This window comes from Ursus maritimus, unplaced genomic scaffold, assembly GCF_017311325.1.
Source record: "Ursus maritimus isolate PB19 unplaced genomic scaffold, ASM1731132v1 scaffold_33, whole genome shotgun sequence".
Taxonomy (NCBI): Eukaryota; Metazoa; Chordata; class Mammalia; order Carnivora; family Ursidae; genus Ursus; species Ursus maritimus.
This window is the reverse complement of record NW_024425897.1, coordinates 20727451-20744180: the sequence shown is the minus strand read 5'-3', so window position 1 is coordinate 20744180 and position 16730 is coordinate 20727451. Positions and strand designations below refer to the sequence as shown.

Genomic DNA, 16730 nt, shown 5'->3' with positions numbered 1-16730 from the left:
GCTCTAGGCTCCCACCAGGGTTTATAGCAAGCCCCCTTCACTAGAGCTTGTGTCAATGGGTTTCCACTCCTTGCACCCAAAAGTTTAACTAAAACACTCCACTACATTCAGCCAGTCTGCTATCAGGCTCCCCTTTCCTAGATGCCTAGATGGGGAAAGTCTATTTCATTTTACATTATTGACTCTGGAATATAAATTATGTAGCCCTCGGAGAAAACAGGCCAATAAAACCAGAGCCCCTAGGTGGCTCAGTAGGTTAAGCTTCCAACTTGATTTTGGCTCAGGTTATGATCTTGGAGTCATGAGACTGAGCCCTGCATCCCGCTCCGTACTGGGCGTGGAGCCTGCTTAAGACTCTTTTTCTCCCTCTCCCTCAATCCCTCTCCTCTAAAAAATAATTAATTAAAAATAATAAATATATAAATAAAATGATATCCTAAATCTTTTTTAGTATGTTTTTTTAAAACTTACTCAAAAGTGGGGCCCTTGGGTGACACAGTCAGTTGAGCACCTGACTCTTGGTTTCAGCCCAGGTCATGATCTCAGGGTCATGGGACTGAGCCCCATGTCAGGCTCCACGTTCAGCGCAGAGTATACTAGAGTTACTCTCTCCCTCTGCCCTCCTCTCTCTCTTTCTCTCAAAATAAATAAATAAATAAATAAACCTTACTCAATGGTAACTGTGGTTTGACCTTAAGGATTGGTGTTGTTGCCTTAGTAACGGGCAACGAAATCAGCCATCCACAAATCAGACATAGGAAACAGTAAGATGATGGTGCATAGGTGAAAGCAATGAGTACCACTCTGAGTGAAATGTTTTTAGGTGGTCTTTGCAGTCAGCACTAGATAATACACTGAGAAGCTGATCTCTTCCACCATTTCCCTTGTATTAAAGAGACGGTCTCAGTTTAGGGTTAGCCAGTCACTTAATACTTTTTTCCCCTTAAGATTTTTAAGTAATCTCTACACTCAACATGAGTTTGAACTCATGACCCCAAGATCAAGAGCTGAATGCTCTTCCAACTGAGCCAGCCACTTCTTTAATACTTTCTAATGTTTTTTCTTTTAACAGCAAAGGAACAGACTTCAGACTCAGAGCCACACCAATATCAGAATCTAGTTAAGACTTTAACACCACTGTTTTGTTTTCATTTTATTTTTATCACTTTGTTTCCTCAGCACAAGTGACAGGTCCTCCATTAATGATAATGATTTAGATTATTTTTAAATAAACTTAAGTTAAATATCAAGTTACAGAAAAATATTAAGTAAATAATAGTACAGATAATACTATAATAAAGCTAGAACCATCAGACTGGATAGAAGAATGATAGAAATTTGGGAAACACTGGGTTAAATCATTGGCAAGAGTCGATCAAAATCTGTTAAATGACTGAGCCAGCCACCTTCCTGGGTAACAACTGGAACAGAAGTGACTCTTCCTTACAGACGCAGACAGCTGTAGGCCCTGACACATGCAGGCCTGTCTACTTGCCCCGTAGAAGAGGCCCTGGGATTAATCTGTCCAATCATACTTAGGGATACTTATCAGTAAGAAAGAGATCAATCTTAGGGCACCTGGCTGGCTCATGGCTCAGTCTGTGGAGTGTGAGCCTCTTGATCTCCAGAGTCATGAGTTTGAGCCCCATGTTGGGCATAGAGCTTACTTTAAAAAAGAGAGAGATCAGTCGTGCCAAAAAGAAAAAAGAAAAGAAAAAGAAAGAAAGAAAGCTTTTAGGGCTGTGTGTTCTTACAGCTGTTGTGAAAGTCCTAGAGCAGCTAAAATGACAACCTGCATTGTTACCACTTCCTACAAGAGCTTCAAAGACTACTAAAGATATTGCTTCGATTTAGGAAAAAAAGACTGAATACAACATAGCTCCAACTTCGCTTAATTCTAAATGCTTTAGAATAGGAGCTTTGCTTTTACCAAGAATACAAATTGTAGGTGAAACACTCCTTCGATCAACAAATTCTGTTAAATACCTACTACTCACAAGATGACTGGGAGGGGTTAAATTAAAAAGGAATGATGCCTCCTAACCAATCACCTCACAGCCTACATTTGCCCCCTTTTAAACTATTCCCCCCCGCCCCGAGTATTCAGAGCTATTTTTCTAAACTGCAAGCCTGATCACCTGATTAAATCTCTTCACTGCTTCCCACTATCTTTAAAACAAATTTCAAAATTCTTAAAATGGCTTACAAAACTGAGTCTGTCTACCACAGTAGCCTCACCTCAACCAATCTCTGCATTGCCAACACACAAGCCTTTTCTTAGGTCCTCAGGTGGAGCAAGCTCCTTTTACACACTCCCCCTATCAGTGCCTGACTAACCTCTGCTCTTGTTCCATGTTCAAAGTAAAATGTCACTTCCATAGGGAAACTTTTCTTATCTTGTCCCCAACAGCTCAGATGCCCACATTGTATGCACTCATGGCAACCTACATTTTTCCTTCAAAGCTCTTAACACAGGGCGCCTGGGGTGGCTCAGCTGGTTAAGCACCTGCCTTCGGCTCAGGTCATGATCCCTGGGTCCTGGGATCAAGCCCCAAGTCGGGCTCCCTGCGCTGCTTCTCCCTCTTCCTCTGCACACCCCCTCCTCCGCCCCCAGCAACATGTGTGTGTGTGTGTGCGTGTGTGCGCGCGTGCATGTGCGCGTGCGCACACTCTCTCTCAAATGAAATCTTTATTAAAAAAAAGCTCTTAATACAAATGTAAAGATTATGTGTACCATTATTTTTAAGAAATCTGTTGAAACTACAAGCTCCTTGAAAGCAGAAACCGTGTCTCTGCTGTGCTGTTTGGTACTCCTTCATTCCCTGAATCTACATTGTGCTTAGTGCATTTTGGGCCCTCAATAATAAGGTGAATGAAGAAAGGAAAACAGAAATGAACAAACCATATGGGGGGGGAAGTCTTCTAGGAATTGAGTAGTCTATCAGGAAAATGAGAGATACATGCATACAAAGTGACCACAACAGTACGTTCTAGAACCAAAAATTAGTGATGATTCATACTATTAGGTTTTTTAAAAATCTTTTCAACTAATTTTTTTAAAGCTTTCTTTTTTTTTTTCCAAGTTTTACTTATTTAAATAATCTCTACACCCAATGTGGGGCTCAAAGTCATGACCCAGAGATCAAGAGTTGCATGATGTTCCAACTAGGCCAGCCAGGCACCCCTCAACTAATTTTTTTTAAGGAGGCTCCACTCCACATTCAACATGGCAACCAATGTGGGGCTCAAACTCATAACCCTGAGATCAAGACCTGAGCTAAGACCAAGAGTCAGATGTTCAACCAACTGAACCACCAAAGTGCCCCAACTAATTTTTTAAATAATAAAAATAGTGCAAAACATGGTTAAAAAATAATAACCTAATTTTTTAAAAAATCCAAATAGTTCATAGGGGCATAACATGAAAGGCATTAGTCTCTCAGTCCTGCCCTATGCTCTACTCTATGTATTCTTCTAGGAATTTTCTGTGCATTAAAATCATTCCTTTAAGTCTAAGATGCTTTAGAATGTATAGGTCTAAGTCAGACCTTTTTAAATGATCATAATAATTTCAAAAAAAGAAAACAGGTTGTACCAAGTGACTTTTCTAAAGAAGGGCAAGATAATCTTCACTAACCAAGATGCCCTGCCACTCCTGGGGGAAAACAGGACATGACTCGCTGGGCTAACAATGCCCAACAGAAGGCTCAGAATAAATAGCACATTGGACTGAGGACTCAGGAGTGCTTACTATTGAAATATAGCAGAATAATTACCTGGAGTTGGCCAGGTACCAAAGGGAAACATCTTAACTCACTAAAAAGTCATTATCATTCAGGAAACACAGCTAGAAAGTATGTTACACCTGACCCAGACTGTAGCAAGACTGGAAGCCAGTAAGACAGATTAGAACAAAAGATCGTGTGCCAAGAAAGTAAATAAAAATGTGTATGTGCATTCTAAAAACTAAGGGAATATTTTTTCTTTGAAACTTCTCTATTTTACAATTGCTGACCCAGCAATTCTTGTATTCTACACAAATTTATGACAGGCCATAACCGACCATCACTTCCACACTGCTTGTCCCCCTAAACACTAAAAACGTTTTTAAATAATAATGGTAGAAAAAAGCATGGGGGCTCACCAAGTCATGTCAGAGTACAAAATCTGTAAAGAACCACACAGCACAAGGCAATAATTTTAGCAAAAGGAAAATGAATAAAGTAGGTGTTCTAGTAAGGTCAGGTGTGGTTTTCAAACACTAAAAATATAATACCTAAACTTACCAATTTCTGAGTAATGAGAAGCACTCTGAAGATGTTTCAACTAACGAGCTTTCTGAAAGGTTATTCCAAACCTACACATTGAAAATATAGTTTCAACCCACCACATCTCAACTCACCACGATTTCATAGTTGATCACCCATACAGTCCTGTCCACTTCTACCCTAAACAAATTTCAGCAAGAGCTGAGGTCACAGGCAAGTTTCCAACAGTTGTAAAACGCTAAAACCCTGGCAGTACAAATAATGCTGTACAAAGACAGTAATGCTGCTAATTCTGAACTCAGTGAAGGGCTGGGCTCTCAGTGACAATGCCTGTGTTCAAATCCCAGATCTACCTAGCTGCAACTCTGAGCAAGTTAATCTCTGGCCTTCAGTTTACTACTGTGATCACAATAATCTTACTACTTAATAGGACAGTTAGCATACAAATAAGCACTCAATTCATGCTGACAGTTGTTAACTTCTGGCTGGTGGGCAAGCACTACCTACCAACCATACGCTTTTCATATACCAGCTAATGAATGTCTGAATTCAAGGAACAGTAGTGGTTTAGGGGTACTAATATATTTAAACACAAAAGCAGGAGCTGTCCCAAAGTTTGGAGGTCAAGAGTGCTGAAGTCAAAGACAGTTGGTACCCTCTCTTTTCCTATTCCTGCCAGTTGATATTAATTGCTTTGGAATTCTTAAAGAAAGCTTCTTCTAATACTCTTCCCATGTACCTATAACAAAAGCTACATAATTCTGGCTTCAGTTTTGCCAATACGACCTGTCACTTTCAGTTAACATATCCTAACTTTTAGCAACGTGAAATGGACAAGGTTTTTCTTACTGGGTAGTTCAAAATACTGTTATTTCTTTTTTTTTTTTCTTTTTTTTCAAGATTTTATTTATTTAATTGACAGAGAGACAGCCAGGGAGAGAGGGAACACCAGCAGGGGGAGTGGGAGAGGAAGAAGCAGGCTCATAGCGGAGGAGCCTGACGTGGGGCTCGATCCCAGAGCGCCGGGATCACGCCCTGAGCCGAAGGCAGACGCTTAACGACTGCGCCACCCAGGCGCCCCCAAAATACTGTTATTTCTAAATGACTTACAGGACACCAAAGACATTTTCTTTGGTCCTCAAGAACAATTTTAGAAATCCAATTATTCTCAAAAATATTGAATCTTAGGGAGCCTGGATGGCACAGTCAGCTAAGCATCAGACTCTTGCTTTCAGCTCAGGTCATGATCTCAAGGTCCTAGGATCGAGCCCCAAGCCAGGCTCCATACACAGAGTCTGCTTGGGTTTCTTTTTTCTCCCTCTCCCTCTGCTTCTCCCCCACCCCCCAATCCCTCTTCCTCCAAGCATGCAAGTGCTCTCTCTCTTTCAAATAAATAAATAAATCTTAAAAAAAAAAAGTACTGAATCTTATGGGTAGGGGATGGGCTTGATGGGTATTTAGGAGGGCACTTGTTATGATGAGCACTGGGTGTCTGTTGTATGTAAGTGATGAATCACTGAATTCTACTCCTGAAACCAACACTGCACTGCATGTTAGCTAACTAGAATTTAAATTAAAAAAAAAGAAAAGTACTGAATCTTTTTAGTTTGGGGGGGGACACCTGGCTGCTCAGTAGGAGGAGCATGCGACCTAATCTTAGGGTTGTGAGTTCAAGCCCCATGATGGGTGAAGAGATTACTTAAATAAATAAAACGTTTAAAAAAAAAGAAGTCTGCAGGCAGCTGCTGCTGCAGAGTCATAATAAGCCAGAAACTGCGAACCTTGGCTGGATTCAGTTCCTACCTTCAATCATCCTTATTTCATCCCCATTCTCTGAAAATATATACTGGAGAGTATGGTAACATACACCATGGGCAAACGGAAATAGAGTCCTATCTCTGCCACTCCCCACCCGTGTGACCTTTGGCAAGTCAGTGTCTTCAGCTCAAAGTAAATTATTTTCTAGCAGTGGCTAAGAGGGTGAGCTTGGGACACAGGGGTTTAGATCCTAGCTCCATCAAATGTTAGCTGAGTGACCTTACGCAAATTAGACATCAATGAAGCCCCATTTTCCTCATCTGTGGGAGGGTGTTTTTATTTGAAGATTTTGTAATGTGTGAATATTAAATTAGATAAGCCATGTGAAGGGCCAATCACAGAGAATGACATAATAATCGGTCTATACACATTAGCTATTATTTCCCACCTCACAACGTTGTTGCTAGAATCAAATGAGATGTGAGTAAAGCATCATACAAATTTTAAATGCAGGACCAACCGTGCCAGAAATAAAGTTGCCCCCTCCTCCAAAAAAGCTGAATGATCTCAGCCATGTGGAGAGATCTCCATTTAATAACATTTAAACTATAAACTCAGGTCTAGTTTGGCAAAAACCACTGACCTTGAAGCCTTCCTCACCATTCCCTAAGACAGACCAACCATCAGTGAGGAGAGAGAGGAATTGCAAAAAGGACCACTGCCCAATTATAGAACATCTCGGTTACTGAAAAGGTGTTTCTCCCTGGCTCAAATATGTTGATTTTTCACAGTCGGGTACCAGGATGACATCAAGGTCTTAAAGCCTGAGGGTTGAGGTAAGCGTTGAGGGGGATCCATTTAGCAAGCACGAGGGAAGCTGCAGAGAAAACCAAAGAAGCTGCAGAAAGGAAAAGTCCTTGCAGCAGCCCTGCATGCCCCTCTGACAAGAGCTTACACTGTCTCTTCACCGCTATTTTGGGCCCACGACCCCCACCCCCACCCCGCCTCCCACGTGCGCCCAGAGCAGCTGTTTCTCCAAAGAGCTCTGGATTGGGAGCTTCGAACACGGCCTGCTCCTGACTCGATTTGGGTGACCTTGCATCAGCCCCTTTCCCTCTTTGGACCTGTTTCTCCATGTGGACCGAGCACAACTAGTCAGACAATCCCCTAGGCCCGGTTCTCGTAAGTAAAAAATCTCTAATGAGGAATTTCCCTCAAGTAGAGTGTCGCACCCTCACGCCGGAGCCAGCTTTCACCTGGTTTGGGATCCACCTGAGATCCTGGGTCTTCCTTGGTGCGGCATTAACGCAGCCTGCAAGCAGCACACGTCTCAGCGAGAGTGTGTCTCACAGGGCCTGCACATCTGACCAGCTCTGCCAACCTGACGCTGCCTGGACCGCGCCGCTGCCACCGCAGGGCTCAGGAAGGCCCGGCCGGCGCCTACGCGAGGCCCGTGGCTGCGGCCTAGAGGCCCGCGCGGTCCGCCCCCCGCGCCAGCCAGCTCCGCGCCCGCCCCCTCAGCGCCCCTCCTGGACCTTCTCCCCGGCCTCAGCAGTCCTCGACGCGTTCCGCCGACAACAGGCTGGCCCCAGGCACTCACCGTAAATCGGCCGGAGGCGCCTGTCGTTAGGGTCCTGCACATGGCCCCGCGTCGCCATGATGACAAGCGCAGAACCGCAGTGCGCACGCGCGGGGCAGGCCCTCGGGAAGGGGCTGTTAAAGGGCCAGCGCCGACCTCGCTCTTCTATCGCGATAGTCGCGGAGCTGCGACTGAACGCCCTTGCGCGGAAAGGGGAGCCCTCGGACCTCCGGACCCCCTACCGGTACCGCAGTGGCTTCTTCAATAGGAAACTTTCTTCCTTTGGCCCGATGGAATCAACCTGGGTGGAAGAGACGGCTGTTGGTATTGAAATCCCTTCCGAGTCACGTAGTGAGGGAAGGAGGGGAGAAACTCTTGGTCAAAGTTGGGGCTCGGCTGCTCCTACTTGTGGTATTTATCCTCTGTGTCCGAGGGAGGACCAGTTAGACTTGTCTGTGACCAATTGTTGAGGCACCGGGAACTCCCCTGGGAGACTGACCCAAGGGACAGTGGGGAAAAGGGGTCTGATCAGGGGTCCTGACTGGCTCAGTGGGTAGAGCATGAGACTCTTGATCTTGGGGTTGATGAGTTCAAGCCCCACATAGGGCACAGAGCTTACTTAAAAAGGAGGGGGGCGTGGGGGAAGGGATGCTGAGCAACGGTAAAAATCTGCCGGAAAAATTCAAGATCCCTTTAACCCTCGCCAGGGGCTCAACCAGCTAAGAAGCATCCTAGATTAGCAGTAATCCAGTCAGTTTGTCAATTATACCTCAGTAAAACTGGAGGGAATAAGTAACTCAATTCATACAACACATAGTTATTGAATGCCTGTTATGTGCCATGCTTTGTTTTAGGCACAGAGGCTACATCGGTAGACAAAGTTTTCATGGAGCTTTACTTGTAGTGGGAGAGACAGACAAAATAGATAGCATATTAGGTGATGATAAATGATTCTGAGAAAAGTAAAACAGGGACTGGGGAGTGGAGGAGGGAGGCAATTTTATATGGATAATGTGTTCAGGGAAAGCCTAGCTGAAAGAGTGGTAATTGTCAAAGACTTGGAATGGGAGAGAGAGGGAGCCACTTGGGTGTGCCAGGCTCAGAGAGTCATAACCTAAAGCAAGGCCACACTAGTCACTATGATTCAAACTCAGGTCTTTCTGAGTAGAGAACCAGAGTCATCCCCTGCACTACAGTGTCCCCTGCATCAGCCTTGACCAGCTGGGGTTGACCCCTTCTACTGATGTTCCTTCCCTCTCTTTTTCTGGGCTTTTTAGTGTACAAGAAAATGATTCTCCAACTTTAGTGTACATCACAATCCCTTGGGAAATTTGATAAACAAGAGTTTCCTGGATTCTACTCCCGGAGATGCTAATTCAAACTGAACACCACTCTTTGAAAAATACTAATTTGTCCCGCATCAGCCTGCTTCTCCCTCTGCCTGCCATTCTCCCTGCTTGTGTGCGTGCACGCTCTCTCTCTCTGACAAATAAAAAAAAAAAAAAAAAAAAAAAAAAAAAAAAAGATCCTAATTAAAGGATCTAGATCAAAAATTTTTATTTACTTTTTTTTTAAGATTTTATTTTTAAGTAATCTCTACACCCAATACGGGGCTTGAACTTATAAACCTGAGATAAAGAGTCACACGCTCAAAAAAAAAAAAAAAAGTGGAGCATGTGGATGGTTCACTCTATTAAGCATCTGCCTTCACCTCAGGTCATGATCCCAAGGTCCTGGGATCGAGCATCAGGCTCCCTGCTCCTTGGGGAGCCTGCTTCTCCCTCTCCCTCTGCCTGTTTCTCCCTCTGCTTGTGCTCATGTGTGCTTTCTCTCTCTCTCTGTCTGTGTCAAATGATGAATAAAATCTTAAAAAAAAAAAAGTTGTATGCTCTACCAGCTGAGCCAGCCAGGCGCCCATCAAAAGTCTTTAGAATCTACCATAACAGCAAGTTAACAATTGCCATTAAAATTTAAATATACATGCCTAGAAAAAAACTAGTGATGATAATAACAATAATCACAGTGTGCATTAATGAGCACATATGTGCCAAGCTGTGCACACTGTGCTAAGCTCTTTTACATATATCTTCTCATTTCACTCTTACAAACTAGTGGAATAGGTACCATTTCGATCTCCATTTTAAAATGAGAATTTTGAAACAGAGAGATATTAGGTAATTTGCCCAAGATCACACAGTAAGTCTGTGGTGAAATTTGTGATGGTCTCACTCCCAAATGCACACTCTGGAATTATTGACCAGTTTCCAAAGAGTTAAGTATAGAAAAGGAAAAATAATAGCTTCGCAGTTGAGAAACCTAGTAAGAGCTACCTTAACTAAGTGATCAAAGTTAACGTTACCAGTGACAATCCATGTTCATACCATGTACCCCAACAGGAGATGATGAGAAAGGAACTTTACTTCTGTAATATTTTTCCAGAAAACCCATAAACCCAGAGTAATCATGAGGAAAACATTAAACAAATCCAATTTGAGTGACATTCTACAAAATGTCTGACCAGTACTCTTCAAAACTGTCAAGGTCATAAAAAATAAAGAAACAGAGAAACAGTCATAGACCAGAGGAGCCCAAGGAGACATGCCAACTAAAGCAATGTGGTATCTTGTTTGGGATCCTGGGACAGAAAAAGGGCATTGTGGAAAAACAGTTGAAATTTAAATAAGGTCTAGAGTTTAGTTAATAGTGTTGTACTAATGTTGGCTTCTTGGTTTTGATAAATGTACGCTGGTTATGTAAGATGTTAGCATTAAAGAAAACTGGGTGGCTCAGTCCATTAAACCTCCTTCTCTTGGTTCTGGCTCAGGTCATGATCTCAGGGTCCACCGTCAGCACAGGTCAGCTTGAGATTCTCTGCCCCCCCCACCCCCTCGCATGCGTTCTCTCTCTCTCTCAAATAAATAAAATCTTAAAAAAAAAAAAACTGGATGAGGAGTATATGTAAACTTTACCCTCTTTTCAACTTTTCTGTAAATCTAAAATTACTCCAAAAAAAAGCTTTTTTTTCCTTTTAAGTAATCTCTTTTTTAAGTCCCCCCAAGGTGGGGCTCAAAGTCATGACCCTGAGATCAAGTGTCATATGCTCTACTGACTGAGCTAGCCAGGTGCCCCACAAAATAAAAGATTTTTAAATGCATCATTTTTAATAATTGGGGAGAGCTATTTTTTTTAAACCGAATGTATTAGAAACTCTCAGCCCAACTCCATCCCAAGGCTAGCTAAAAGAGAAAATTCCAGTAGCAAGTGCAAGGAGAAATTCTTACAGAGAATGGGAGGCTCTCCAGCAAAGATATCATCTGTGATCCTCATGGAAAATCATTCCTAAGGCTAAGGAGGCTTTAAAATACCCCAGATAGGGGCGCCTGGGTAGCGCAGTTGTTAAGCGTCTGCCTTCGGCTCAGGGTGTGATCCCGGCATTCGGGGATCGAGTCCCACATCAGGCTCCTCCGCTGGGAGCCTTCTCCTTCTCCCCCCCTCCCCCAGCTTGTGTTCCCTCTCTCTGTCTCTCTGTCAAATAAATAAATAAAATTGAAAAAAAAAGATTTATTTATTTTAGAGTGTGAGTGCAGGGGGGATGGGCAGAGGAAGAGAGAGAATCTCAAACAGACTCCATGCCAAGTGCAGAGTGCAACACAGGGCTCAGTCTCATGACCCCAAGATCATGACCTGAGCTGAAATCAAGAGTTGAACGCTTAACTGACTGAGCCACCCAGGTGTCCCTGGATTCTTTGACTTTAGATCAGAGATAGGCAAACTATCACCTACTGGTCAAATCTAGCTTTCTAGTTTTTGTACAACCTGTAAGCTAAGAATGGTTTTTATATTTTTTAATGGCTGGGGGGAAAACCAAAGAAGAATAATCTTTTATGACATGTGAAAATTATATAAATTCAAAGGTCAATGTCCATAAATAACATTTTATATAACACAGCTACACCAATTTATTTATGCATTGTCTATAGCTGCTTTGGTGCTACAAAGGCGGAGCTGAGTAGTTGCAACAGAGACCCAGCAGGGTGGCCCACGAGGCTAAAACACTTACTGTCTGGTCCCTTACAGAAAAAGTTTGTCACCCCCTGACCTGAGATAATGAAAGAAATTTAAATACTCCCAGGATACAATGTCAGATAAAATACAATGCAGTATTTGGGAGTAATTAACTAAAATGATATTCACTCTTTGTCTGAAATTCACGTTTAACCAGAGATCCTGTATTTTTATTTGCTGAATCTGGCAGCCCTATCCCAAGGAGAACTCAGTGCTCCCCAAATCATGCTAACCAGCAAGAATGAAGGGCAAGAGCTTACGTAAACTGACCCCAGGATTACTCTGAGACAATTTGGCCAGGTGTGACCAAGCCGAGGTTGGGCTTGGAAAGGAGAGAGGAGGGAGGAGGGCTGGGGCTCATCTTTGGTGCAAATGAAAGAGCTGGTGAGTCACTGGTGTTTTAAGAATTTCCCAGAATGGAAAAATACAGCACCTTCAAGTAGGGGCGCATATGAAGCTCCTGGCCAGGACTGTGGTTACTCAGATACATTCTCAGGTAACCTTTGTTGGCCTGGCCCCAGAAGAATGCTGACAGGCTCAGCACTGTTCCCTAAACTTGGCAAAGCCCAGACATTGTGGACCTCCTTAGCAGAGGCCTCTAGATCCTTGAGTCACTGCTGTTGGTGGAGTATGTTTCCCTTCACCCCAAAAGCCTTTTTGGCATCCAAGATGAATTGGCCTTTCTCTTTTCCCATTCCTACCCCTTGTCCTCAGCGCCTAAGGCTGAAGCAGTGACCTGGCTCTGGGCCTGTCCTTACCTGCTCCTGGGAGGCAGCCTCCACACCCTTTGGCAGACCTGAATCATTTCATGTGACAAAGGAGATGACCTCACGGGAGCCAAAACCCCATCCTTCTTGCTGTACAATTTGGAACCCAGAATTTTTAGAGCTGACATGGGAAAATGCTTTGCATGCAGAAGGTACTCTTCAATGGTAGTTTCCATTTTCTTGACTTAGAACAAGGGGATACGCCCTTCATTCTTGTTCTGTTCGGTGGCAGATCTGCTCTGGTGAGAAACTCTCTCAAGGGCAATAAAGCACATGGGTGCATTGTACCTGAATAGCTGGGTGACATAAAGTAGGGGGCTGCATTACTTGAATGTACTGATTGTGAGTGTCTCCACCCAATGACTTTTCTAGTTTTTCTTTGTTTTTCTTTTCCATCTTGATGGATTTTTTTTTAAGTTTACTTATTTTTTATTTTTACTAATCCCTACACCCAACATGGGACTCAAACTCACGACCCCAGGATCAACAGTCACATGCTCTTCTGACTAAGCCAGGCAGGTGCCCCTGGATGAATAGGTTTCAATACCTAATCCTAATCCTTCACAGAATAAAAGTGATCTATTTCACAGTTTTCACAGTTGATTTCCTGCCCTTTGACGGTAGAATAAACCGCAGCTCTGGCTCTGAAATCAAACAGGTTTGGGTCCAAACACTTAGAGTAAGTAGAAGGCTCAAAGTACAAAGTAGGCTCAGAATTAAAGGTAGAGTTCAAGGCAAAGAATCACAGAACCGGGAAACAAGAGTTTGAAGAATCAGGGTCATGGTCTTGGTTTGGCCAGTAATTCCCAGTATATGATCCTGGGCCTTCCTCCTTTTCCTCCTCAGAGGTCTCCTAGCTCTTATTAGGCTGTGTGGCTTTTGTCCACCCAGCACTTCCAATTTGGTCCACCAGGTGGCGCATGAATGCCAAATTGCCCAGGCCACTTTCCAAATTCAGAAGGGATGGATCTCTCTGTAATTTTTTTTTTAGGTGAGCTCTATGCCCAATATGGGGCTTGAACTCATGACCTTGAGACCAAGAGCTCTACTGACTCAGCGAGCCAAGTGCCCTTATAAGCTATATTTTTTTTATTTAAAAAAAGTTCAAATGTTTCAAGATCTGTAGGAGAAGACCCATGCATACAGATCTAACAAATATTAACATTTTGCAAGCATAGACTTGATACCACATGTACATTTCTTTATCTCTCCCCCTCCCTACCTCTCCACAGATAACCACTATTATGCTATTAGCCGGTATTTTTCCTTCCATGTCTTAATATTTTTATTGTATTATGTATGTATCCATAAACAATATATGATAGTTTCTCTTTCTTTAAAATTTTGATAAATGTTATCATACTATTCATATGCTTCTGTAAGTTGTTCTTTTCACCTAACATTTGAATAAATTTTCCTTAATTGCTCCTCACAAAGATTGTACCAATTTGTATTCTCATAATCAGTGTGTAGAAATGCCAGTTTCCCTCACCAGACAGTGTGCTCTCAAGCTTTTGTATCTTTGACAATCTCACAGTGAAAAATGACATCTTGGTGTAATTCTAATTCATGTTTCTCAGGTTATGGATGATATTAAGCATATTTTCATCTGTTTAAGATGAATCTGTAATGCATTTCTTTTATCAATCTGGTCATGTCCTTTGGCCTTTTTTTTTCAGATTGCTAGTCTTTTGTTATTAATTTAGTCACCCTTTATATAATAAGGAAATGAGCCTCTAGCCATAAACAGGTGTTTCAAATATTTTTTCCAGTGTATCGTTTGCCTTTTCATTTTGGGGATATGGTTTTTTTTTTGCAGTGAAGAAATGTTTTATTTTTTGCAGCCTTTCCCCACTCCAATATTATTTTTAAATTACTTTATGAGTTCTCCCAGTATTTTTATGGTTTCATTGTTAACATTTAAGTCTTTGATCTATTTAGAATTTCAGTGTGAATAATGAGGTAGGGTTCCAATGTTATCTTTTCCAGTTGCTCCAAACCTCATTTATTGAATAATCCATCTTTTTCACAAAGGACACAATGCCATCTTTATCATACATTAAATTTCCATATGCACTTCTGTCTAGTCATGGAACAGTTTATAGGCTCCTTTCAAGGGCAGGTCAAAGCTGGGGGGCCACAAATAAGGAATTTGCCAGGCTAGCTGGATTTGGTGTTCTGAGTCTAGACTTTCTCTGTACAGCCTCTGAGCTGCTGAACTCAGAGCCCTGTCAGCTGCATTTGGCTGCTTGTATGTCAAGAAGTTGGTCCTCAATTTAAAATGAAGGAGCTTCTGGAAAATGGTGCTACTGTGTGGTTAATTTTCTGGTAAGATAAAGCATAAGAGATAAGAGATTAAAACCAGTCAGGGAATTCATTCTCAAACTGATTCTAAACTTTGTGTGCAGGGGGCGCCTGGGTGGCTCAGTTGTCAAGCGTCTGCCTTCGGCTCAGGGCGTGATCCCAGCTTTCTGGGATTGAGCCCCACATCAGGCTCCTCCACTGGGAGCCTGCTTCTTCCTCTCCCACTCCCCCTCCTTGTGTTCCCTCTCTCGCTGGCTGTCTCTATCTCTGTCAAATAAATAAATAAAATCTTTAAAAAAATAAAAAAATAAACTCTGTGTGCAAATGCAAATGACCTGAAATAGCCAAGATAAGAGAACTTAAAAATAGGAGCAAAGGAGGAGGATTTCATTACCAGATTTCAAATGCTACAGTTATTAAGATAGTGTGGTATTGGCTTAAGATAGACAAATAGAACCGTAGAACAAAGAGTCCAGAAATAGATTCTTACTGGATAGTCACTGGATCTATGACAAAGGATCAAGTGCGATTTAAAAGAATCTTCCCCTTAGTAAATGGAGCAATAGGATATCAAAAAACAAAACAAAAAACAAACTCTTTACCCCTACCTCACACCATACACAAATATTAATTCAAAATGGGTCATAGAGGGGCGCCTGGGTGGCACAGCAGTTAAGCGTCTGCCTTTGGCTCAGGGCGTGATCGCGGCGATCCGGGATCGAGCCCCACATCAGGCACTTCCGCTATGAGCCTTCTTCTTCCTCTCCCACTCCCCCTGCTTGTGTTCCCTCTCTCTCTGGCTGTCTCTATCTCTGTTGAATAAATAAATAAAATCTTAAAAAAAAAAATGGGTCATAGACCTAAATGTAAAAGATAAAACAATAAGTCTTCTAGAAGAAAAAAATATATATACATTTTTTGTGGTGAGGTAGGCAAGGATTTCTCAAATGGGCGTAAAATTCATTAGTCACAATAGATAATTCTTCCCTTTATTCAACGTTTATTGAATGTCTACGTGTGCCCCATCCTATGCTAGGTTCCAGCCGTGCCCGTGAAAAAAATGTCAGCCCAGTCTTCCAGGAACTGGTTCAGCGTAATGGGACAGACAGGTGCCTACTTGGACAACAATACTGCAGCTTTCTAGGGGTCCTAGGGTAATCACAGGAAGCAATAGGGACCAGAGGAGAGGTACCTTTACCCAGAGTTCTGGGAAGATTTCTTGGAATCTGCAAAATGAAAGCCAACCTTGAAGGATGAGGGAAATCAGACAGGTTGTAGCAGAAAGGAACAGTGTTTGGGAAGTCCTGGTGGGGAGAGGGGTGGGTAGGTAAAGCTATAAGATACTCAGCTTGGTGGGAGCAGCTGGATGGGACTAGATATAGTTTCTTTTTTTCTTTTTTAAAGATTTTATTTATTTATTTGACAGAGAGAAAGAGAGAGCATAAGTAGGCAGAGCTGCAGGCAGAGGGGAGGGAGAAGCAGGCTCCCTGCTGAGCACTGGGTGACACTGGGCTGGATGCCAGGACCCTGGGATCAGGGCCTGAGCCAAAGGCGGACGCTAAACCAACTGAGCCACCCAGGCGTCCTTAGATATAGTTTCAAGAATATGTCTGTGTTGTTAGTTTTCCTTTACTTGATAATTTAAGCCAGAGGTTTCTCTAACTTCATTGAGCACAAGAATCACCCACAAAATTCTGAAATGAGTATTTTGCGACCCTACCACAGAAATTTGTATGCAGTAGGTGGGAAGTGGGCCTGGGCATTTTTACAAGCATTTTCCCTCCCCCCAAAAGATGCTAATCCTGCCAGTCCTCAAACCACCCTCTGAAAAATATGATTTAAGCATTAATGTTTTTCCCTCTAGGAAATGGGAAATAGTTTCCAAGGCAGCATGGGGGTGAAAGAACTGAGAGCTTTTCTGGAAAAGCAGACCACAATGTAGGTGATCCTAAGATGTCTCCTCCTCTCAACACGAGAAGGGCACTGTGC

At 42.7% G+C, this 16730-nt stretch overlaps 1 protein-coding gene across 2 annotated transcripts in view; it reads right to left on the bottom strand.

The window, feature by feature from the left end:
• NAA25 (N-alpha-acetyltransferase 25, NatB auxiliary subunit) overlaps positions 1-7708 on the bottom strand; it is a 72348-nt gene extending 64640 nt beyond the window's left edge. For both annotated transcript variants that reach the window (XM_040619913.1, XM_040619914.1), the window contains exon 1: positions 7627-7708. In XM_040619913.1, coding sequence (XP_040475847.1) covers positions 7627-7684 — 58 coding nt within the window. In that variant the 5' untranslated portion in view covers positions 7685-7708. The remainder of the gene's footprint in view (positions 1-7626) is intronic.
• Positions 7709-16730: the final 9022 nt, after the last annotated feature.